Genomic DNA, 24,831 nt, shown 5'->3' with positions numbered 1-24,831 from the left:
TTCATGCAATTTTAGTTTTGCTTTCCCACTCGCCTTCACGCGCTATAATATAAAAATTGTTGCGATGATAATTTTTGTGGAAAAAAGGAATTTCGCATTATCTGATAGAAAAAAAGAAAGCATTAATTTCTCATTTTATGTCTCCTAATTTAATCACACAATAAAAATGGGAAGTAAATTAATTATCAAATGTATATTTATAAATAGTGTGTTTTACTCTCTTTGATATGAGAGTGGGATAAGACATAGCCCCTTAGCAGTTAGCAGAAACAACAAACAAAGCAAAATTAAAGATGAAGTGTTAATTACAAATCAGGCCGATAGAGTTAAAATAAATTTTCACTAGTGTAATATGAGAAAGTATTTATTATATAATATCAAAACTTTTTTAAAGTTTGATTTCTAAATAAGTTTTAGTATATACGAATTCATATTGAAATGGTAAGAGAATCAATCATAAATCTTGAAAAACGGATATGAAAAAGAAAATGGATGAAGATGGAGTTGAAGGCTGTGGTTTGTTACATAGTTTCCTTTGTTTAGTTGAAAATATTTCCTAAAGAATAAATACTTTACATATATGATACTAAGAAATAATTACTGTGGATCCATTGCCTGATCCCTCTGATTTGTAATTAACCCAAGAAATGAAAAAACCCGTCTCGTGAAGAAGCAGGTGAAAGAAATTTGGAAAAATAAAATTAAAAATAATTAATAAACAAGAAAAAAGAAGAAGAAGAAGAAGCAAGTAAGTGAATAAATAAAAAGCTCTTTCTCTTCCAAGTTCTTCTTTCTCTTCTGTTTCTTATCTCTCTGTAAAACCCTTTCTCGCTCTCCAATTTTTTTTTTTTTCACATTCATTCTTTGCTTCTTAGTTTTATATCACGAGATCCCCATCTCTTTCTTTCCTTTCCTTTCCTTTCATTTTCTCTCTCTCTCTTAGATCTCTTCTTCCAAGTCTTTATTTTTTTTGGTTTCCTATTCTTCTCCAAGCTCTATCCTTTCTTGCTACATTCACTTCAAGTTCTTTCTTTTCTTTTTTCACTCACATTATCAATAAAAGACTCGAAGGAAATAGAGAGAGGGGAGGAAGGGGAAGGGAAAGGGGGAGGGGACGGAAATTGGAGCCAACCCAATTTTTTTTTAGTGAGAGGGGAAAGAAAGAGGAAGGCAAAATGTCGCATCTTGGAAAGCCGGAAACGGAGTTGGGTCGGGATTATGATAAACTCGCCGATCAACTTCGTGACTCGTTGAGTTACGATGATAATAAGCCCGATTTCCGTGAACTCGATCTGGGTTCACCCGTGTCTCCGCTCCGAACAGGGCAACAGGGTCTGACGATGACTACGACCACTACTACTACGACTACGACGAGTTCGAGCTCCAGTTCGTCCAGATCCGTTTCCGGTCGGAACTCGTCTAGCGCGACCGCTAGGAGATCTGAATCGGGTCGGAATAACCACTCTGGTGAACTATCCGGTTCAAGCGAAACGAGCCCAACAGCTTCGACGGGGAATATGAAACCGGCTCAGACCAGATCCAAACCCAACACTGCCACGACCCACCCGTTGATCTATTCGGGTCAAAGCACTGCCAACTCGCCGGCAGTCAATGTTCTCCCGACCGGAAACATATGCCCTTCTGGGAGAATCATAAAAACCGGCATGGCAGTGAACCGAAGCTCCAGAACCGACGTTTTAGGCTCTGGGTCGGGTAATTATGGCCACGGCAGCATAATGCGGGCCGGGGGAGTGGGAACTGGACCCGTTACGCCTTCCAGAGGCACCGCCTTTGAACCCAGTCACACCCTGGGAAACCGGGGGAATGCAAGTGATGTAATGAGGAAGGCAATGGGGAACTTGGAACCTGAGGAACTCAAGAAAGTTGGGAATGAGATGTACAAAAAGGGACATTTTGTAGAGGCTTTGAGTTTGTATGATAAGGCTATAGCTTTGTCACCGGCGAACGCAGCTTACCGGAGTAACCGAGCGGCTGCATTGACGGCTTTAGGGAGAGTAGGTGAGGCAGTCAAGGAATGTGAAGAAGCGGTTAGATTGGATCCTAATTATGGGAGGGCTCATCAGAGATTGGCTTCATTATTGTTAAGGTGAAAACAGCTACAATACATAAAAATTCATATATTTGGTGTTATGTTTTCACCTACATTGGTGAAGCAAAGAGTGTCGGTGGGAATTTCTTTCTGGGGATAATTTTGAGTTAGTGATGGTTTTCTAGATGTTTTGTCTTGCTGGTAACAACTGTGGTTCTTGTTCTACATTGATTACAAGGTTTCTGTCTTGATGATTGTTGCTCAAGTTTTTGATCTGGTGAATGGATGTGACTAATGCTAATGCTTTCATCTGCATAGTTGTAGATTGTTAGATCCATTTGTGCTTTTATTTTGTATGTCTAGGCAGAATTCTGATCTGTATTTCTTTATATGTCATGTCTGTTCTGTGAATTTCCTTTCAGTTATATGGTTCTCATTTTAATGTTTGTATTTATAGGATTAGCTTGGCTTGGCTTACGCATCCGGTTGAAATCTTTAGGATTGCATATTCAATAGTTTCCTTCGAATGATGAGTTCGTGTATGTTATTTAGAAGGATCCATTGCCATAGGGTATTAGTAGCTGATGAACTTGTCTGTTATGTGTTTCAGTATTTACTTTGATTTGTGCCCGCCTTTTCTTTTTTTAATGATCGTGGGCATTTTGATATCACTTCTCATTTCGCAACATTAGTCAAATGTGCATATAATATTTATGTTGCTACAATTTTAACACAATTCTATTTCAGGGTAGGGCATGTTGAGAATGCTAGGAAGCACATATTGTTTCCCGGGCAACCACAAGATCCAATGGAGTCGCAGAAGTTGCAGGCAGTGGAAAGGCATCTTAACAAGTGCACAGATGCCCGGAGAATTAGGGACTGGAGAAGTGCATTAAGGGAAGCTGATGCTGGTATTGCCGCCGGTGCTGACTTTTCTCCTCAGGTAAAGAACTTGTCTAAAACTTTCCATCCATAAATTTCTAAGAATTTTGTGCAGTTAACAGACATTGAAAATGGCTGAACTGGTTCACATTGAATTTACAGCTTTTTATGTGTAGAGTGGAAGCCCTTTTGAAACTACATCAACTTGATGATGCTGAATCAAGCCTTTCAGTTGTTCCTAAATTAGAATCATGCAGTAACTCCTTGCAAACTAAATACTTTGGCATGCTTGCTGAAGGTTATATCTTTTTTGTTCAAGCACAAATGGAGATGGCACTTGGAAGGTCAGTTTAAAAAATGCCAACTTTCATCAGATATAAAAGATGGCAAGGTTTTTGGGACCATTGTAGAATTGACGATGGATGTCTTGCAGGTTTGAGAATGCAGTTACAGCTGCTGAGAAGGCTGGGCAGGTTGATCCCCGAAATGTTGAAGTTGCTGTACTGCTTAACAATGTGAGGTTGGTTGCAAGAGCACGAGCACGTGGGAATGATCTCTTCAAATCTGAAAGGTTCACTGAGGCATGCTCAGCATATGGGGACGGCCTCAGGCTTGATCCTTCGAATTCTATCCTTTATTGTAACAGAGCAGCATGTTGGTTTAAGCTTGGGCGGTGGGAGCGTTCTATTGAAGATTGTGACCAAGCTTTAAGTATCCAACCAAACTACATAAAAGCCCTTCTTAGAAGGGCAGCATGTAATAGCAAGGTAAACAATTCTTTAAAGCTTTCCTTCATCATAATGATCAACATCTTTGTGTATGGGTGTACCCGAATTTGTTTGCTTCATACTGATCATCAGTCATTGTGAAGTACAGCTAGAGCGATGGGCTGAAGCTGTCCGAGATTATGAAGTTTTGAGAAGGGAACTTCCTAATGACAATGAAGTTGCTGAATCGCTTTTTCATGCACAAGTTGCATTGAAGAAATCTCGCGGTGAAGAGGTTTATAATATGAAGTTCGGTGGCGAAGTAGAAGAAGTATGCAGTCTTGAGCAGTTCAGAGCTGCAATATCTCTGCCAGGTAATGTTGACCTTGCATTTTAAACTATCTTCATTACTTCAATCGCTCTCTCTCTGGTTTTTTCCATCTTGCAATCCTCTTGAGAGTTAATTTTGATCCACAGGCATCTCTGTAGTCCATTTCAAGATGGCTTCCAACCTGCAATGCAAACAGATATCTCCATTTGTGGATGCTCTATGTGGTCGTTATCCCTCCATAAATTTTCTTAAGGTAAGTGTCCCATTTTTCTTTCTCCATCCATGGTTTATTGCAGTGCAGCGAGAATAACGATTTCTTCTCTACTTTTTTGTTGCTTCTTTGGAATAAAGGTGGACATCAATGAGAGTCCAGTGATTGCGAACACCGAGAATGTGAGGATTGTACCAACATTCAAGATATACAAAAACGGTAGCCGGGTGAAGGAAATGGTGTGCCCGAGTCGGGAAATGCTGGAACACTCGGTGAGGCATTACAGCTTTTAGAACTAATGACTGTACTCCTTGGTCCACCCTCCTTTTTTTTTGTGTTTCACTTCTTGCTACTGCCCAAATGTCTATTTTGTTGGGAACTCTTTCCACTACCCTTCCAATCTTTCCCTCCCACCACATAAGGATTACCAGGTACCTGTGACATAAAACCAGAGCTACATAATAATCCCATTAGCAGCCAATGCCAGAGGAACCCACAGATAAAATTAGCTTTTAGTTCCCCCCCCCTTTTGCAGTTTTCATTTATTCATTCATTCCTCATTGCTCTAGGGTTCCCTGTTCTTCTTCCTCCCTTTCACCTTTTCCTTAATTTCTCTCCCCCTCTCTTTTCCATTTTCAAAAGTAGGCCAGCCTGGTTCTTGTATCACTACTTCCATTCAGTGGGAAACTTGAAAAAAAAAAAGAAAAAAAGGGAGAAACAATTGAGAAATATGTGTACAATTTAATTGAAAAAGTGGATACTTAGTTTTACATTTTAGAGATACAGTGAGAGGACTGGCAGGCAGGCAGGCTGGTAGCAGAGGATCTGTACATGTATATATGTGATGATATATACACATCATCTGAAGAAGCCATGAGGGAGATGATTGGATGTCTGGTGGGTACTTAGTTACTGGGTTAGTGAAAGAAGGATGAATATGTTGTCATTAATATTGTTGTTTCTTTTTTCTTTTTTTTTTCTCAACCATTTCATCAATAAAAAAATTCCCATTTTTTTCCTCTTTTCTCCCTGCAACCCCATTATTAAATTGATTTCAATCACTTGGGACTGGGGATAGGGTATAAGAAAAAGCAAGACATATGTTGATAAATGAAGGCTGGTTTTTTCTTATTAAAGAGTTGGGTGGGTAGTTGACACCATTTAATGCTTATATGTGTGCGTGTTTAAATATAAAACTAGTGCCCTATAGGATAGGGGATAGGAGGGCTAGATTAGTCTAAACAACTAAAACATCCATTCCCCTAAGTCCACATTATCTGTTTCTTAAGTCATTAATGCATGTTAGCTATTCCATTATAGGAGATTTGATTTGATATTGTATATATTTTGTTTGCAAGTGAAGTTGTTTGCTGCCTTTGTCATGTGAGGGGGCATTCACATGTGGGCATTTAAGTGTTGTTAAGTTGAAGTATTTGCCCTCTTAAACCCACCTAAACCAAAAAAAGGGACCAAAAGTACAAATGGTGGGTGCCGAAATGAGCCGGGTTTGTGTTGCACCTTTGTCAATGACCATGACAAAGCATAGCAACACAGGCACACAGCCCTTTCTTACTTTGGAGGGCTGTGTTGGACCCTTTGGGCCACGTGATGTGCTGTGCCAATGAATGCTGTCTCTGGGACAAACTTAGATTGGGAAAAGTAAGAGCAAAAAAAACAATGGTTTGATTGGCTACAAGACAAATTGATTTAATTAAATCTTTTTTGGGTATATATTAAATTAGAGTGAGGAAAAAGGAGCTATCAGAAAAGCTAAGGCTAGTAGCTTAGTTCCAAAAGTTTACAGGTTGTTCAAAGATTCCCCCCATTCCATTCATAAAACCTTTGCAATATCTGATGGGGGGGGGGGATGTTTGGGTTTCTAGACTTTTACCATTGTATTGTCTTTTCCCTATTTTACATGAACCATTATTGAAGCCATCCTATCATCATCACATCCTCATCATCTATTTTTCTTTTAAAATAAAAATGATCTAAGTTAAAATTATTGAAGCCATCGTCATCATCATATATATATAAATATAAAAAGAATAATAATAAATGCATAAACTGTTGAAATTTTATATGATTAAGATATGAAATAGTAATAAAGCTGTCAACATTAATGGATTTTTGTGGTGTAAAGGGCATTGGTTTTGCTTGGATGGAACGGAAAAGGGAGAATAATTTGACAATGTCAATTGGGCAAACCTATCAATCTTAATTTGATGTGAACTACGGACATAAATAAATAAAGTAATTTAGTTGTAGAAAAAAATAAACCATGATGATGAATTCGGCACGTGTGGGTGGGTTGCACGTGTTGAAATGGGCCTACGTTGTAAAAGCCTGTCATTTTTTTCTTCATTCGGGTCCAAAATAGTACTGTAGAATTACCGTTTGTACGGAATACGGTGAATTTTTGTATATTTTTATTACGATTAAAGTATTTGTTTTTAACTTTTTATGGCAGGGAATATAGCCGTTGTGGGGTAATTTCAGTTTTATTTATCTGACCACGAAAACGCTGCCGTTTTGAGGTGGTTGACCATTCATTATTTATTTTTGTCATAATTAACTTGATTGAAATTTTTTTTACCCTTTTTCCTCCCAAAATCAATTCTTTATTGGTAATCATATGAGATATTTAAATTTTTAATAATTTATTTTTTAAAAAATATTTTATTATACACTCATCAACCCTTTGACCCTATTTACGGAGTCTAAAAATTTCACGAATAATTTCATACTATACATAATTAATTTGCTTTAAATTAAAATACATCCATAAGCTTACTTAGCGAAATTTTTAACCTTCAGAAGTAAAAAGGTAAAAAACCAGTGCATGTGATAGTATTTAGCTTTTTTCCTTTTAATATAATATAAAGACAAATTTTTAAACTTGCTTTTAAAAGTTAAAAATAAAAGTAGAATGCTAATGCAATATAAAATAAAGGGTTAATATATACTTCCCTTTAATTGACTTTTTTGTCATTATCTTTATGAATTAAAGATAAATTTATCACTATATTTTAACTCTATACTGAATTTTATTGCTTTACTTTTATTTAATTTTGATTTTGCCACTAAAGTTATTATTGAATTTTTCAATGCAATTTTAATTTAAAACAATTTAAAGAATAAATTTTATAAAAATTATTTCTATATTTTAATTAATATAAATTAAGATTAAATAAAAACGGTTATTTTATAAGAAAAACTTAAAAATTTTTTAAGTTTTTATTTTTTTTAAATAGAAAATGTAACTTAATTAGTTGTTTTTAAATATTTATAAAGTTAAATTTTTGTTAATCAAAGTAAAAATCTTTCCTTATTAAATTATGCTATCAAATTATCAAAATTAATCTTGATGGGTAAATTTTAATTTTTTTATTAAAATTGACGGTAAAATTTAATAAAATTAAAAATTTTGATGTAAAATTTAATCGAAATAAGATTTGAAATATTTACTCATATTTTTATAATATAGTTGCAAATATTAATAAAAAAAGTAAAATAACAAATTTCAATATTAATTTATAATGTGATGATAAATTTACACTTTTAACTCTAAAATAAAAATAAACAGTTAGAAGCCAAAAATTTAAAGTCAGACAATTTTTAATTAGGTTATATTCTAATTTTTGTTTTTTAATGTGATTAGCAGCTCCTTATACAGTGATATTAAAAACAAAATGAGAAAATTAACGCAAATGTCAGGATGGCCGAGTGGTCTAAGGCGCCAGACTCAAGTTCTGGTTCTCGTGAGAGAGCGTGGGTTCAAATCCCACTTCTGACATTTTACTACATTTAACCTTCAAAATATAGTGTCCAAGTTAAAATTTAGTCTTTATTTTAGTTTATAGGTTTATGATTTGTAATTTAAACATTAATGTCGTAAAAACTAAGATTATTTTAATTTTTCCGATTTAAAAACCGCAACCTAATCGTTGATGTTGTAATGTTTCCTCCCAAATTTTATATGGCATCAATGTTAAAATCTAGTTTTTAAATAATATTTAAAAGTTAAAAATATTATTTTTCTTGATTTAAACATCATAATTTAATAATTGATGTCATAAAAATTAAAATTATTTTATTTCTCAATATAAAAAACTGTAATCTAATAGTCGATGTTGTAATGTTTTCGGTCATATGTCAAAATATAACAATTAGAGCACTTCAATACACTCCAATTCTTAAGAGACGGTGAGAAATGAGATAATTATATTAATAATTACAAACAATTACATTAAAATCTAATTATCATGTGACTATCCAAACACACCAATACGTGATTTAAATATTAAGAAGCTATTATTCTACACAATAAAAGTATTTTAATTTAATGATACATTACTTAAAAATATGATTACATGTTTTTTTACTAATTTCATTTAAGTAATCTGAAAAGATGAAATTTTTCATACATTTTACCCATTAAATATTAACCTGTATTTATTATAAATTATTTGCACTTAACAAAACACTAACCAATGATAACTAGGGATATAAGTTTAATGATAGAGATGGAATGAGCTAAAGTTACATAATACACCTTTTTTATTATTATTTTTATTAATAATTGCATTATCAAATACTTTCTTACATTACATTTGGTTTTTAAATTTTATTAGAGAATTTTTTTATAAAATAAAAATTATATAATTTTATCATTACATTTTATATTATCAAATAAAATGTAATTACTACCTCTAATTACTCGGCACAACAATATAAGCCAAAATACAATTAAGACTTCTGCATTATATATTAAAGACCACAAGAGTTTTGGTTGAAAGAGGCAGGCACTGAGCAATTGAGAAGACGGGTAAAAAAAATGGTAGAATTTGCCAAAAATGGAATAATTAAATTAAAAATGATCACCTACATTAGTCAACAAAATTTAATCAATTACAATTAGATTTAATTATTTCGTTTAAACATTTTGCTATATTAGAGAATAATCCCTTAGTTTGAGCATTTCAGAGTTTTTGAGAACAATGTATATTATCTTACAAGTTCAGAGATGAGACTGCACTGCTTCCAACTCAGGTTGCAGCTGAAAGCTTTGCGAATATCAGACTCTTTCAAACATTAACTTTAACATTGAATAGCTTACATTGCATAAAAATGTTATTTTAAGAGCACTAACGGATCCGCCACTTGTATTACGCACCGGTCGCATATAAACGGGTCCATTCCTTAGCTGCAAATAGTCAAGGAAACTGAGAACAGTCAATCGTAAGAATCACAGCATACCAGCCTTGATTCTAGTAGTGATCTAAGATTGCAACCATGGGATTTTACCTGTCTCCACGGCTTCAGCCTCATTTGTTTTCCAGTGCTTAGCAATGTTCTCCGAGAGTGGATCATCAGGATTAGGAGCACTCAGGAGTGCTTGAATGCTAGCAATAAAGATAATAATTTTAGTATTGACCTAAAACTCGATCAAGATACCGCAATAACTTAAGATAATAATGTCTTGAACCCAGACACAAAAGAATTCCCTTTCTAAGTAATAATACGTACACAACACATACACGCATACACACAAACATATAAATATATTTGCATTTGAAAAAAAGCAGTGAAATCTTTCATGCAAAACAAAAGCTACATAAATAGGCATTGGTGGAAAAGAAATATTCAACTGCCATCTTTACTTGTAATCTCTCATTTTCCAGAAAAAAAATTATAACTATAATGACACGTAATACATTCTAAGCTTGTTACTCAAACCATCTATTGCGATTTACAGTATTAGGGTTACATCTCACAAAAACTTATAATACCTCAAAAGTACAGTTCGAATCTGGAGAGCTGGACTCCATTTGTCTTTGAGAATATCAAGGCATATTCTTCCAAGCTGCAAGAAAGATCAATTCTTAGAACAATAAAATACACCTTTAACACCAAAAAACAAGGACAAAAGGAGGAACAGGTAGAGCTGACCTTATCGATGTTAGGATGATATATCTTTGTAAGAAATCGAACCTGTTACAGCAAATTTGTTAAGGTGGATAAAAATACAAAATATACCAGAAAGGGCAAAACTAATGGAAGATGGAAAAGTTCTGAGAACCAAACAATGAAGTCCAATCACCAAAAAGAGGACAGAGGTCCTAATTTTCGGAAATCAAACAATTAAGTACCGATCAAAAGAAGATAATGAATCTCAAATGCCACCAATCAGCCATACAGAGTCCAATTAGGAGAGCAAGCACGGATTAGATCATTAGCACCAAAAAAGTTGGTTCTGCGCAGCTAATTGAAGGCAAGGCATCCACAAAAGTAAAGGTTCTTCCTAGATGAAAGTAAGAACGGCTTCCGAAAGCCAGTGAATATAACATACTACTAGATGTTCATTTCCAATATACATTTTCCTCTTAAATGTCATTAAAGCAAAGAATCATATAGAACCAAAACTTCACCATATTGAAAGGAAAATAACACAATTTTGCAAAAAATATTCTGTTGAACCTGAATCTATTAGAACGAAGGTTGAAGATCACAAAGCAATAGCAAATTATAGAAAATCATATGATTTCAGATGAATTTCTCCAACTAGTTAAAGAGATGAAAGAGAGTTTGATATTAGAGAGCTAAGAAGGTCATGGAAATTAGGCTGTTAATAATAGGATGCATTGATAGTATATGTATCTCCATCTGTTCAGTAAACTGAAGGTCATAGAATATAGTACCTATTAGATAGAGAGCAATTCAAAAACACTTTTTAAGCAGATAGACTACAAATATGTAATATGATGCATGTGTGCTTCAACACTGACTAACAAACAACTTAACAAGTGAAGGTCGAGCAAACATTGACAAGCTAAAGGAAATTATATCCTTAATCACCAAGAAGAACAGAAACTGATGGAAACTAGATGCACTAACAGTAAAACGTGACAGATAAAACAGTCACACAAAGCAAAGACAGCATTCTCTACATGTAAACTAGTGCATCCCTAATTCATAATAAAACCCAATGTAAAGTCAATCAATATCATATATCAAAGGAACATCAACCGAGCATACCCCAACAGATGCCAAAACATGAAGATCATGCTAAACATTAAGAATAACTCAATGCTGACTACCTTAGGAGCAGCCATGGGATATTCTTCAGGCAAAAATAGTTCCAACTTGAAAACCCCTCCTAAACAAATAACCAAACAAGAAAATGCATCATATCCTATACATAAATGCAGAATGACAAAAAAGGTGATGAGATATTACCAGAAACAACTTCCAAAAACCAGACTAACCACAGCATAAGACTTAAACCCATGCTAATTGGGCTTATATTTCAACACTCAACATTGAAAACAAGGGCCCCTTCTTTCTCATTAAAAGATAGAAATGAAGTAAAATAAACACAGCATAACCATTTTCTCAAATGAAAAACCATACTCTTAAGGCATATAGAGGTCATTTTAATAACTAAAAATTGGCAATGGTGTCAATCTTTATGTATTCAATCAGTTGAGACCCAACTATTATACAATAACTGCTAAAATTTTACATTTCTAACACAAAGAAAAAGCGCAACCCATCAGATTAAAAAAAAATCAACTACCTTCATATGGAGATTGTGTTGGACCAAGGATCATCACATTGAAATATCGCATATTATCCTCTGATGGTGAGGCACTAATTCCAGGCGCTGTATTTATGGGAAAAACAATAAAATTAAACATTTTTCAGCCCATAACATTTAAACCAAAAAAAAAAAAAACCGATAGCAAACAATATTCAACAAGAATTTCAAAAAAAGAAGCAAAGTATTTACCTGGTTCACTGAGGAGACGCTGAGTTTCCTGTTTAGATCAAAGATAAAGAAACAAAAATTAAGCATGAAACATTCACATAATTCACAGAAACAAAGTAAGAAGACTTAAAACAATTTACTGAAGCTTCCGATTCATTAAAACCCCAAAACAATTCAGCTACCAAATCAAACTCTTAATGATTCTTCGAGGGAGATTAGTGTTGGCCATTGGCGAGATCGATGGGAAGGAAAAAAAAAAGTATTTGAGGGTTTTGGGGATCTAGAAATGGAGAGAGATAATAAAATTTAAGATTCTTTGTATATAAATACCAGTGCCATGCCATGCCCACCACACGTGAAAAAAACCTTTATAAAATGAAATTACTTAAATCCCTTCTTTGGAAATCATTATTTGGAGAAAATTTTAATTCTTCCCAAACCTATAAATAAAAAAATATTTTTCAGCGCACTAGAATTCATATTCCTTTATACTGATAATAATTTCAATATTAATTAAGTTAAGACTCAATCAGAATATATAAATTCAATACATATTAGAGAAAAACATACTTATTTCCATAAAATAAGAAAAATAATACAAATTTAAATTTGAAATAAAAAAGATAAGTGATAGCTCTCATAAAAAATAATTTTTTAAACTTGATTAATATAAGTCAAGAAAGTAGTTAAATATTATTAACTGAAGTGGTTTATTGGTAACTCGTACACTAAAACATGCTTAAAAAATAATACTTGACATTAAAGTTTTAGTTATCACCAAAACCATATAGAAATTAATTATCACATAGCAACATAAGATTTTAATTATCATCGAGCCCAATGCAAAAAAATAAAATTTAAAATAAAATTGAACATTCTCATAAAAGTTATTTAAAAAATAAAAAAAATTAAACTTTTAAAATATCAACCTAAGATTTTGTAACCTCGCTACAAGAATAAAAATAGCAACCCAAAGTTTTGTAATTTAATCAATATTCAATTAACCTCACTAATATCACTAATAAAACGAGAACTTAAAATTTTAAAATAGTAACATAAAGTTTTGTAACTGAACCAATATATAAAGTTCGGTTAACCTCATTAATCTCACTAATAGAACTAAATACATCTTCATTATTTCCGTCCAGTTGTTTTAAAATTCTTCCTTCTTGATCGTATTTAGTTCTTATGGGATCCGGAACATCATCATCGATCTTTCCAAGCCTTCCTGCGTTTAAAGCTACCCAGAACTCTCCTTTATCATTCATCTTAATATTATCAGGAACTCTAGGTAACTTAGCAAACACTTCGGGCTCTAAATTATTTGCTCCAAGATAGAACTTCAATATTCTTCTTCGTGTTGTTTCCGCCACCAAAAGAAAAGAATGATTTTTGTTCAAAGCTACTCCATTTGGAAACATCAAACCTGTATAGATAACAAATGTATTTTTTGTATGTAGATCATATTTTAATAACCTTCCGCTATTATCAGTTGATTTGGACAAAAAATCCGCATACCTACACATAAATATTAAAAATTTAATTAAAAATTATATAAATATTCAAAAAGTTGAATTAAAAAAATTCCAATAGTTCAAAAGAAAACCATATCTTCTCTGAAAAGTAGTACTATTATCTGTAAAATAGATAACTCCTGCACTACTATCAATATCTAACCCATTTATAAACTTAAATGGGATTCTTTCAACTGAGCTAACAAGAGTTTGTGCTATGCCACCATTAGGTCCAATCATGAGAAGACCAAAATAAGCATCACCGATATAGAGATCACAAGTTACTGGGTTAAATTTTAAGCCCAGTGGCCTTCCACATATTGGTTCAAGATTAGGATTTGTAAACCCATCGCACAACTCTCTTCTCCTAATCCAACAAAAAATCCATCCGCTGGTTAACTATCTTTACAAAAAGATTATAAGTTAACGAATGCGTAAATAATACAGAATACCTAATTGATGAAGGAATAGCAAACTCTTTCCAGCCAAGTTTTGGTCCATGCCATTTAAGTATCCGACCATCAGATACTCCAACGTATGGCCCTTCGCCTTTACAGTCAAACGCGATACTTTCAGGACCTGTAACTTTAACAAGATTAATTAATTCACAATCTTTTGAGACGATAACATTCTGCTTTTGATGAAGAAATTGTTCATCAAATTTTTTAGCATCATGCTTTTGAGAAAGAATCCGCTGGTGAGATTGATTCACACATAATGCAAGGTAAAGCATTAGGAACAAAAGCTGATATTTCTTCATGACTAAAAGTCAAAAGAATTCGAACACGTTAAAGGAATTAGCTTCTATGAAACTTAAGGAAACGATAATCGAAAGTGTTGGAAAAGGTGAACATGGGATATATATATTTATAGGGTTTGTAATTACTTGGTAGGGATTATAATAAAATTTCAATTTAAATTAAATCCCTAAATATGGCTAAAGTTTCGTTTAATACGATAAAAATGTTATTATAAAAATTAAAAACTTGAAGTGTTTAAAGATAAAAAGTCTATTATTTTAAATTAAACTTAAATACTCTTCTCCTATCTGGAGAGATATCTCCTCCGCAAAGCAATTGCTGGTCTTATTAACAAATAATTAAATAATTTAATCACACAATCTCTAAAGCTTAGTACACTTTTATTTAAACTTAATTAAATACTGTTCTTGTCTAGTACTTTATTTTGTTGTGGTATACATATTTTTAATATTTTTGGTTATTGTGGTTATACCACCGATTAAAAAGCATACATGAAAAAAGAAACTGATAAAGCAGATTTTATTTTAGACATTTTTTAAAAATTATTTGTCATAAGTCAATGGATTTTTTAATGGGTTGGCATTGTCTCTAATTGAGGTTTCATTCTTAACTTTTTGAAGAGTTCGAGTGCTTGAAGTAGTAGGTTCAACAAAACGAGAGAGTTTTGTTGGACCGGACTATACATAGAGCACGACCACCTATCAAGGGGACCTTAGTAAAGATTAAACTCATATCCTTAAATGGCATTAATGGGCAAGTGTACTACCACCTGATGTCGTTAATAACATTTGAGAGCAGCGGTTCAAACCTTAACAAATGCAAATAAATATTCTCCACGTCACAACTAAATAAATTTTCGATCATGATAATGTGTTTGAAATGGAGATGGATCATGATAATAGCTCGAATAGGATGGAGCAAGTACCATTTTCGAGTAAGCTGAGCATCTTTTAGTAAATGATCTTATGAAAAGTCCAATTTTATTGAATCAAAATTAAAATCCTACTTTAACCGAAAAAGAAAATTAAGATGAGGAATTGGAAATGATTTGTTTTAGCTTGCATTCAAACAAAATTTTCTAAGCCACCATTTGCGGGTTCTATTATTTCCGAAGAAAAGCGGGAAAGGAGAGGAGAAACAAAATTCATGATTATTAATGATGATGAAGAAGATCAGGTTCCCCTGGACTTCGTCGTTTCGTCTCGTATGGAATTCCTTCATTTCTCTCAATGTTTGCTTTAATGGCTTCCCTGCCTTCTTCAATCAATGCACGCTTGGGTTCAACAATGGCTGCTTCAAGGTGTTTTTCATTGCAAGTATTTTCGGTTGAATCTTTCGTCGGAAATAATTATGTCACTAATAGTTTTAAATTAGAAAAAAGATTTTCTATTTACTTAAAATCCTTTTCCAAAGGAGAAGTCGGGTGAAATTAATTTCTATCACTGTAATAAAATTATAAATTCTAGCATTTAAATCCACTAAACAAATAATAATGGATAGGGTAGTGTTGGATTGAATTGAATGAATTTGAGTTAATCGAGTTGATGGATCTTATTTTCTCATCTTAATTCGATTTGAAAGTTTATTTATTCGAGTTGAATAAGATGAAATTAGAATAAAATCGAATTGAATATATTTGTTCGAGTTAAATTTAAAAAATAAATTTGGGTCCTTGTAGCCACTGTCACCCACTGTAATCAAATTTGTTATTAACTTTGATTCCCTCATCATTTATTTATTAATCTTTTACATACAGGTTAGCTTCTTTGCTTGCTTAGTTGCTTCAATTATCTTATGATTCTTGTCACCATGTATTTTGAAATTAAAAAATATATTAAATGTAAAATGTGATTTTTTAATCAAAAATATTTTAAAGATAAAATGTGAAATTGATACCAACAAAAAATTTAACAAAAATATTTTATGGCACCATCAACAATTCACTTTTAACAAAAATTGATAATGTTTCAACATGATTAAAGCAAGAGCATTGGCATTGTTGGAATTAAGCTAGATTCGTCTCTCAATCTAGTTTGACGAAGAGATTAAATCAATCTTTGAGCAAACCGCTTAAAACAATAAGAAATTGTAATTCAAAATAATAATAAAAAACAACTGTTGAAATGTTTTACAAGTTTTTTAAAATTTTTATTAACTATTTATAGAATTATTATTGTACCGACACTTGAATGAGGAATCGGTGATCTAAATGTTTGATCACCGGTTCAATTTTCTAAAACATTGCCTTGGTTAAATAGTAGAATTGTTTTTAAGTTCCTTTGAAATTAATAAATTGATTAATTCCCTTTTAACCCTTTAATTAAATGAAGATTTTCAAGTTTGACCCCTACAAGAAATTAAAATTTCAATTCAAATAATTTTAAAACACAATTTTTAACTATGGCACCTCCCAACTTGTTTTATTTGACCTTGCCCTCCAATGCAAAATTTCTAATTTTGTCCGACAGATGTCAAAAAGGTTGTATGTAGTACACATTTTAGAATCAGATATGAATGCACACTAACTTAACAAAAGATGATTGATGCATTGACAATTTCTCCCAACCTTGTTGCCTTAATTTTTTCGCTTCCAATCGCATAAATGATAGTATGTTGTAGTATAAAATGAACAAAGAGAAATAGGATCTCATTCTCTATTTCGAAGAAGATAAATGGATTCTTATAGGCTTCCATCAATCAAATTTTAATAAATAACTCTACGGATACATTAGTTAATAAACTGTAATCAATGTAAAACATAAAATCTATTAATTCAAGTTTCATATTTATAAAATCTCAATTGATCCGATCATTAATTAGCTCTAAATCCTTTTTAAATCTACTCGGATTAAATCATTATCTACTATTCAAGGAAAAAAAGAAAAGAAGAAGAAAGGATAAAAAAATGGGTTTAAAATATTCTATTATAAACCTTCCTTTTATCATACAAATATTGGTGAATAAAAAAGCTTACGACGGAATTTCAACCATTTGCGTCTTACCATCAACAACGAAGCCCATTTCTTCAAGCACTTTGACACATGCCTTAGTATCAACATCCTCCGGTTTTATCTTGAACCCTAAATTGTTGGTCTGTCGAGTTAGATCGGTCACCCCATCTCTTCTCGTCTGCCCCACTCTGGCTTTCCTCCACGATTCCATCATCTCGTTGCAATTGTTCCTCGGGCTCTCTATCAAGCGCACTTCGCACAGTTCGTCTTCGTGATCATCTTCCACCAGGATGCTATACATTCCCAATTTGTCTGAAACCGCGTCTTTGCTATATACTATTCGTTCGTCGGTTCGATTCTTACATTCCAAATGCACTTTTGCTTATGCATATAAACAAGAAGTATACGTATTTATGTCCGAATATATGACGAATATAAAAGTTTAAGTGGAGTTGATATAGTTTGCATATTACCATTAATAGGTTGGCTAAGTTTGGTTTCAAATTCAACTCGGCAAGTGTCACAATAAACTTTGCCTATTACAACTAACAAGCCATGCTTGGCATGGGAAAAGCCAAGGAGGGACGAAATTAGGCATATTACCAATGAAATTACAAGGGCCAGGATTGATGTTTTTTCCATCTTTTTATTTTATTTTTATTTTTATTAGTTTTCTTCTAGTTATGGAAGTTTGTAAAACAAAAAAGGTAAATTTATAGCGAGGGACTGAGCTATTTTTCGGCTATGGAAATTATTCAAATTTTTTGTTTTTAAGGGAATTTTTAATTAATCAAACCAACCTGAAGAAAAGCAACTAAAATTATCTAAAAACAGTGAGTGAGACTCGTTCTTTGTTCTGCTTTTAATTGGTTTTTTTAATTTGTTAGTGAAATGATAATTTATTGTTATTGTTTACACAATTAAGAGGAAAATAATGATATATAAAATTAAATAACTTTAGGTACATGTTTTATAAGGGAGAAAAAGGAGGAAGAAACCAAAAAAGGGTTGATTTTAAAATCTAAATTTTAATTTATTTTTAAGAAAAAAATTGTTAAAAAGTCATTATATAAATATTTATTGTATAATTTAATAAAAATTTTAACTAATCTATAAATGAATGTATATTATTTATCTCTTAATACGAAAATCTACATAATAATTAAAGAAGTTCATGAGGGCTGAGTTTATATATAATATTGATATATTTTATGCTCGTTCATATTTGTAAATTTTTAATTCAAGTCTGTTTTAGGATATGCATATTTACATTATCTTATATATTGAAATATACACTATATTATTATATATTTAATTTTACTTTATATAAACTCTCTATATATATATAAATAAAATAAGACAATATATTATAAAGTAGAAAGCAAATCGAGCCAAGCCTAAAATTAATTTATATTTGAAATGATTTTATTTTTTTAAGCCTATTTTTCGGATCCGATTACCCAACTATTTATTAGAAATTTGAACACTCGCCAGAATTTAGTGGAACTGCTGTTGTCAAAAACACAAAAAATTAAGAGAAATTACATTTCTGACCATTAACTATTAGTCTGTTTTTGTTTTAATCATATGAAAATCTTGCATTTGATTGAAACAAAAATACATGCATGCATAAAGAAGCTGTAAATTATATAAGCTTAAAAAGACCCAAGATTATACGTAAAAACAAAAACCAGAAGCCTCAAAAGGCATTACTTGTATTTAAAGCATAATGGATCAGTTCCAATGGAGTTCCATTCCAATCCGTTTTTGGGCAATAATAAACACTTGCCGCAATACATATATATATATAAATAAAACGAGTCTTAAAAGCATAACAGCATAATCATACAGCTTTAAAGAGCATTTATATATATATCCGCCTCTTTTGTTTACCCATAAGAAAGGTTTTCGCCGAAATGACATCTGTCTTTGATGAATAATTCATCTTCTCTGGATTTAAAAAACTTTAAGCACACCTTGTGTAGCATGTCGGTGGTTTAACCGGTGTTTTGCATGCCGGCAGCAATACCCTTCATGGTCAAGATGAGGGTGTCCTCCAAACCAGGGGCATACTCGCTTGTTGGGTTCAGTTTCACAAGTTCATCAGCAGGTTTGCTTGATTCCATGATCTCTTTAGAGATATGTGGCCGCAACTTCACATTGTAATTTGGGTCACGGATACGTTTGAGTGTGTAGGCCTGGCAGACATTTAGAGTGGTGATGTATGAATCACGTAGCCGGAGTCTTTGCTTGAGGTAGGGATCCCCTTCGAGAAGATCCTTGTGCCCAGCAATCTGATAACCGTAAAGAAGAAAAGAGTAAGTTGCTCGATTTTTTTGAAAGATGTAAGTAACCAGAAGCATCTATATGCGATCCAGGCCAAGGGAATTTACCTGGAGGAGAAGGCTTTTAGTTTCTTCAAAGTTGGTTCTCAACCGCTCTCCAAAAGACCAGAGTTCCTCAGAAACAAGAAGCTTATCGTATAAGGCTGCAATCCCAGGATCTCCTTTTGCAAAAACCATTTCAACCAAATCAATTGTCACTCTGAAGAAAGGCCATTCATTGTACATCTCCTGCAGCATAAGGAGATTCTTAATGTCCTTCTGAATGACATGTTTAAATGCAGCTCCAAATCCGAGCCAAACAGGGAGATGGAATCTCGTCTGCGTCCACGCAAAGATCCATGGGATTGCACGAAGAGATTCGATACCCCCACTTGGCTTCCGCTTTGATGGTCGGCTTCCAATATTCATTCTACCATACTCCAACTCTGGTGTAGCCTACAGAAAAAAGAACAGGTATTAGTTAATCCAAAACTGCTTTAATTAACTTGGAACAAATGGCATGGTGTTCAGAACATGATAATGCAAGTTCACTTACAAGGCGGAAATATTCAACAAATCGAGGTTCTTTGAAGACAATGGAACGGTACTCCTCAGTAGCAACGACAGCCATTTCATCCATCAGTGCACGCCATTCTGGTTTTGGTGAAACTGGTGGGTGCATGCCATGCTCAAGTGTGGCAGCAGTAAAACGCTGGAGTGTTCTAAAGCACAAGTGTTCCTCTCCGAACGATTGCTCAATAACTTCACCTTGAACTGTAACCCGAAGTGAGCCGTGAATTGTTTCTGGTGGTTGAGATAATATAGCAAGGTGGGTGGGACCACCACCTCTTCCAACAGTTCCACCACGACCATGGAACATCGTTAGCTTCACACCAAATTGCTTAGCAACATTGATAAGCTCCTCTTGAGCTTTGTATAACTGCCAGGCAGCAGAGAGACGGCCAGCATCTTTACCCGAATCAGAATAACCAATCATGACTTCCTGCTTGCCATTGATCCGATTTCTGTACCAATCTATAGAGAAGAGCCGAGCCAAAGCAGCAGGTGCAGCCTCCAGATCTGCAAGCTTCTCAAACAGTGGAACAACTCTTAATGGTTGCTTCACATGGCATTCACGCTGTAGGAGCTCAACAGCAAGAACATCAGAAGGAGCAGTTGCCATTGAAATGATGTATGCTCCAAAGTTGTCTGCCGGGAGCTCTGCTAGGACACTGAAGGTATCCAAAACATCAGCAATTTCTTCTGTTTTAGGAAGATCAGGACCAAACAATGGACGTCTTCCACTTAGTTCAGACAATAGCCATTCCTGCTTTTGTTCTTCAGACCACTCTCGGTAGGAACCAATTTCCAAGTGCTTGGTGATGGCATCTAAGACATCGGTGTGGCGGTCAGACTCTTGCCGAATGTCAAGTCTGACAAGTGAGAGGCCAAAAGTTGACACTTGCCTCAAGAAATCAAGAAGACTTCCATCAGCAATTGGCCGGTCACCACAAGAGCAAAGTGACCTATAACATAGTTCAAGCGGTTCCAAAAACTGCAAAAAGTTTAAGAGCAAAGAGTTAATTAGGGCAGACGTTACAATGAGGGCCGAGAAAGTGAAATGGAAGTTTTCAAGGCATTATTGTCCCAGCACATAAAACGAAAAAAGGAGAAGAGTTACAAAATCGGGTTTTCCGGGCCGTTTTCCTATTGTTATTAAGGCTAGATGTTAGCCGAGGGGCAATCTAATGTAAATCTGTATTTTACTCATGATGAGTAGGTGGATTCCAAACTCATAATAAGACTGATATATGATAAACCGACAGAGACCTGCTCAATGTTGGTGAAAGTTTCCTCCTCTGGAATGTCAGAGATACCATGAGACAACATTTGGCGAGACCTTTCACGTGTCTGATACAGCTTGTCCCTAACATCACCAAGAATAACACGGTAGGGTTCATTTGGAGGAACTTTTTTCCAGAACTCTGCATTGAAGTAACATCAAATGAGAACTGAACCAGTGACACGAAATCAATTGAGCAAGATATTATAGAAACTATCATTTCCAAGTCGCGTAAATCATCACATGGCATTGGAAATCTTGTCAGAGAAGCATATCTAGTTTTAACTTCCCTAAAGTCTAAATATATTCTTTAAGCATTCTATAAAAGATACACTATAGAAGATTCTGTCCGTATGGGGAATTAGAGATAGAAATAGTATTCTCAATACTTCAAAGTATATTCTGAAAACACATGCAAAAATAATAGCTGGACTTACATTTTTGTTCACAAGGTCGCATGAAATGCATGTAAAGCCCATTCGGAACAGCTATTTATGTAAAAAGTGCATCATCTAGATTTAGGAAAAAAGGTAAACAAAATGGAAACCGGCATATTTCTAAAAGTATACCTATGTAGTGTTTAGCATCTCTCCTTGAAGATCTATGAAGTTCGTCTGCACGAACACGAAGCTCATCACTGCAACGCCACATTGACAACTGCAAAGATACATCAATAAGGATTGGCCCAAAATGGATCCTTCAAATAAAGCTCATAAGAAAGTGTTACATGATACAAGCTAAATACCTCAAACATCAGATCCTCGATTTGGGAATAGTACAAATTGGCAGCCATCATTCTAGCCAACAAGCAAACATCCCTTGTGACCTCAGGAGTTACCCTTGGATTGCCTGCATTATATATCAAGCAAATATTAACAAGAAAAGCTTTTGTGCTACAGGGTAAAGTCTTTTTTATATTCAGTTATCCAAGTAGGAATGTACCATCACGATCACCACCCATCCATGAAGAAAACTGAATAAGTGGCGCATTATAGGGAACACGTTCATTAATTCCAATGTTCTTCAAAGCTGTGTCAACTCTCCGCAAGAATTTGGGGACACCTTTCCATACCGTTTCATGGAAGTAGCTCATTCCCGCCCTCATCTCATCTTGGGGAGTTGGAGGAGTCCTTCGAATCTCATCTGTACGAAATGCGGCTTGAATCTACATGGAAAAGGAATTGAAACAAGATAAGTGAGAAGAAGTTGTGACAAGGATAGCAAGTTTATTTACAGATAAACAAATATCAAGACACAGTGATATACCTCACGCTGTAGAGCTTCATCAAGCTCCTGCTTATCATCTGGAGTAATATCTTTAGCATACAACTGAGCTAAACAGTTCCTTATCCTGGATGTAATGAAAACAACAAGTTTTAAATTCGAAATTGCTTCTTCGCTGTACTTCTCAAAATGTAATAAAAAAGACATTAAGCTACAAGAATCAAAGAACAAACCTTCCGTGCTTCTGAAGTAAAGATCTACGAACAGATTGGGTAGGATGAGCAGTGAAGACCAGATCCACAGTCTGGTTCTTAAGTGCATCAAAAACTTCCTCAGGAGACTTCTTGAGATCAACCACAAGTCTCTTGAGAGTTTCTTCGATATCCGATTCAGTTGTTGCAGAGTTCTCATCGGCAAAATCACCTTTCTTCAACTTGATCCTTCGCCGGTAAGCAATCTGAACTTCCTCAGCCAAGTTAGCCAAGTTAAGCATGTGGGAGAAAGCCTTAGCTATAACAATGGAGTCCCCTGGATCCAAACTAGTCAAAACATTCCCCAGCTCCTCAAGTTTCTTGGGGGTACTCTTCCCTTCATACTCAGCAGAAAGTTCATAACATTCTTGAACCTAATCAAATCAACCACACAAAAAAATGGTACAATTTTATCACTGTAATTCACAACACAAATTTCAAGATCAAATCAATTTATTTAGCATCTTCCAAAGAACACTATGAACCGTATCTGAAAGTAATACATAAAACCAGGAAATAAGATTCTAAGTGATCCAAATGTGAAACTCTCACAAATCAATATACAAACAATTGATAATAAAGTAGTATAATGTTACCATATGCATTAGTTTTAAACGTCAAACTATGTATATGCAATTCTTGGAGAATGACATACCGTTTCCCTAAGATCCTCGCCGTGTAAGTCTTGAAGAATATCGAGGAACCGGTCCAAAAGCAAAGCATCATACTCCACCAGTTTATCATCTTCACTCACTTTAGCAGGAACCAAAGCACGTAGCTGTGCATCAATAGAAGCCAACTTCTCTAACTTGCTATTATTGTTATTAGTAGCCATTGCCACACCCGAATATAGAACTTAGCTTTTTTTTCTTTTTAATCCCTGTGGACCATTAAACAGGCTAATTTACCAAAATAACAAAAACCAAAATTGGGTTTAAAAATAGCAACAAAATCTGACCAAGACCCTGAAGAGTGGAATCATCAAAAATCAAAAGGTTTTTACACAACCCATAGTTTTAGGAGAAAATATAGCTCTTTGTAAAAAAAAAAAAACTTTAAAGTTTTTGGAGAAAACCCAGATTTGGATATAATCAAATAAAGATAAGGATAAAGAAGTGTACCTGAATCAGGGCAACTGTTAACCCAACTTTGGACCAGAAAAAGAGGGAGAGAGAGAGTGTGTGAAGCTAGTTAATGAGCAAGTGAACAAAGGAAGACGATTATTTATAGAGGGAAAATAACAAATATTGAAAAAAATTGGGTTTTTCTTAATTTTTATATTGTAGAAATTAGTGTGGACGACATTGGAGTAGGAAAGAAAAACAAATTAGAAAAGCAACAAGCAAATGCAAAACTTCTTCTTCTTTTTTTCTTTTTCTAATTTTAATTTCAGAATTTGAGTTTACTTTAGTTTCTTCTCCTTCAATTTTCTAAATTGTAATAAAGGAAATTTAATTGATTTAATGACGTAACTTTTTTGAGTAAGTCCATGTAGTTTTTGAAAATTAGAAATTTAGTCCTTATATTTTTATTTTTAAGAATCTAGTCTCACTACTTTTCGAATTTTAAAATTCAAGTCCAATTGTTATCATTCTTAAATTTTTTTGTTAAATTTGTTAGTGTAACATTTTGAAATAAAAAAAAAATACTCACTTAATAATGATGTGATTAAAAATGACATTGAAATGAACTTGAATTTAAAAGTACAAAAACTATAACATATTTTAACTTTTTTTTCTAAAAAAAATTTATTTTGATTTTTATTACCAAATTAAGCTCAAGATATAGGCACTTACTATCCTCCTTAATTTTATAAAAATAACAAAATTTGGAGGAGTGATTCGAAAACATAATCCCTCCGCAATCCATCCATCGCTAGAACTATCCATAATTCCTCCCCAATCCATCAATAGGTGGATAACACTCATACCAAATAAGCGTATCCGAGCTCATATCTTCTTACATTGACAATAACACTCATACCAAATAAGTTAAGATTCAATCCGCACTC

At 33.6% G+C, this 24,831-nt stretch overlaps 4 protein-coding genes and 1 non-coding gene across 10 annotated transcripts; 2 read left to right on the top strand and 3 right to left on the bottom strand.

Moving 5' to 3' along the window:
- Positions 1-604: 604 nt before the first annotated feature.
- LOC107915830 (TPR repeat-containing thioredoxin TTL1) lies at positions 605-5,199 on the top strand. The gene is made up of 7 exons (XM_016845033.2): positions 605-2,107; positions 2,798-2,993; positions 3,095-3,276; positions 3,366-3,699; positions 3,809-4,013; positions 4,117-4,223; positions 4,322-5,199. The coding sequence occupies exons 1-7, from the start codon at positions 1,176-1,178 to the stop codon at positions 4,472-4,474; spliced, it is 2,109 nt and encodes a 702-aa protein (XP_016700522.1). The 5' UTR covers positions 605-1,175; the 3' UTR covers positions 4,475-5,199.
- Positions 5,200-7,893: 2,694 nt separating this feature from the next.
- TRNAL-CAA (transfer RNA leucine (anticodon CAA)) lies at positions 7,894-7,977 on the top strand. The gene has a single exon. It is a non-coding gene; the product is annotated as a tRNA-Leu (tRNA).
- A 1,157-nt stretch (positions 7,978-9,134) lies between these two features.
- Positions 9,135-12,296, bottom strand: LOC107915831 (ubiquitin-conjugating enzyme E2 36). 6 transcript variants are annotated; one of them, XM_016845036.2, is made up of 8 exons: positions 12,093-12,296; positions 11,974-12,001; positions 11,761-11,847; positions 11,282-11,340; positions 10,134-10,175; positions 9,974-10,047; positions 9,489-9,586; positions 9,135-9,406 (listed from the first exon to the last, which is right to left on the bottom strand). In XM_016845036.2, exons 3-8 carry the CDS (start codon positions 11,810-11,812, stop codon positions 9,384-9,386), a joined length of 348 nt encoding a protein of 115 aa, XP_016700525.1. In that variant the 5' UTR covers positions 11,813-11,847; positions 11,974-12,001; positions 12,093-12,296; the 3' UTR covers positions 9,135-9,383. The 6 variants fall into 6 exon arrangements, with proteins under 6 accessions (XP_016700525.1, XP_016700523.1, XP_040942818.1 ...); XM_016845034.2 differs by having other exon boundaries at positions 9,135-9,387; XM_041086884.1 differs by having other exon boundaries at positions 12,135-12,289.
- Positions 12,297-12,928: 632 nt separating this feature from the next.
- LOC107915595 (protein STRICTOSIDINE SYNTHASE-LIKE 10) lies at positions 12,929-14,284 on the bottom strand. The gene is made up of 2 exons (XM_041086880.1): positions 13,919-14,284; positions 12,929-13,470 (listed from the first exon to the last, which is right to left on the bottom strand). The coding sequence occupies exons 1-2, from the start codon at positions 14,224-14,226 to the stop codon at positions 12,987-12,989; spliced, it is 792 nt and encodes a 263-aa protein (XP_040942814.1). The 5' UTR covers positions 14,227-14,284; the 3' UTR covers positions 12,929-12,986.
- Positions 14,285-18,856: 4,572 nt separating this feature from the next.
- LOC107915834 (phosphoenolpyruvate carboxylase, housekeeping isozyme) lies at positions 18,857-24,252 on the bottom strand. The gene is made up of 11 exons (XM_041086879.1): positions 23,942-24,252; positions 23,476-23,700; positions 22,803-23,194; positions 22,612-22,696; positions 22,288-22,510; positions 22,091-22,194; positions 21,915-22,002; positions 21,333-21,487; positions 20,059-21,057; positions 19,572-19,958; positions 18,857-19,472 (listed from the first exon to the last, which is right to left on the bottom strand). The coding sequence occupies exons 2-11, from the start codon at positions 23,653-23,655 to the stop codon at positions 19,176-19,178; spliced, it is 2,910 nt and encodes a 969-aa protein (XP_040942813.1). The 5' UTR covers positions 23,656-23,700; positions 23,942-24,252; the 3' UTR covers positions 18,857-19,175.
- Between the last annotated feature and the right edge of the window lie 579 nt (positions 24,253-24,831).

Source organism: Gossypium hirsutum, chromosome D01 (assembly GCF_007990345.1).
Source record: "Gossypium hirsutum isolate 1008001.06 chromosome D01, Gossypium_hirsutum_v2.1, whole genome shotgun sequence".
In the NCBI taxonomy this organism is placed as follows: domain Eukaryota; kingdom Viridiplantae; phylum Streptophyta; class Magnoliopsida; order Malvales; family Malvaceae; genus Gossypium; species Gossypium hirsutum.
The sequence above is the reverse complement of the archived record's forward strand: the minus strand, read 5'-3'. Positions and strand labels throughout refer to the sequence as shown.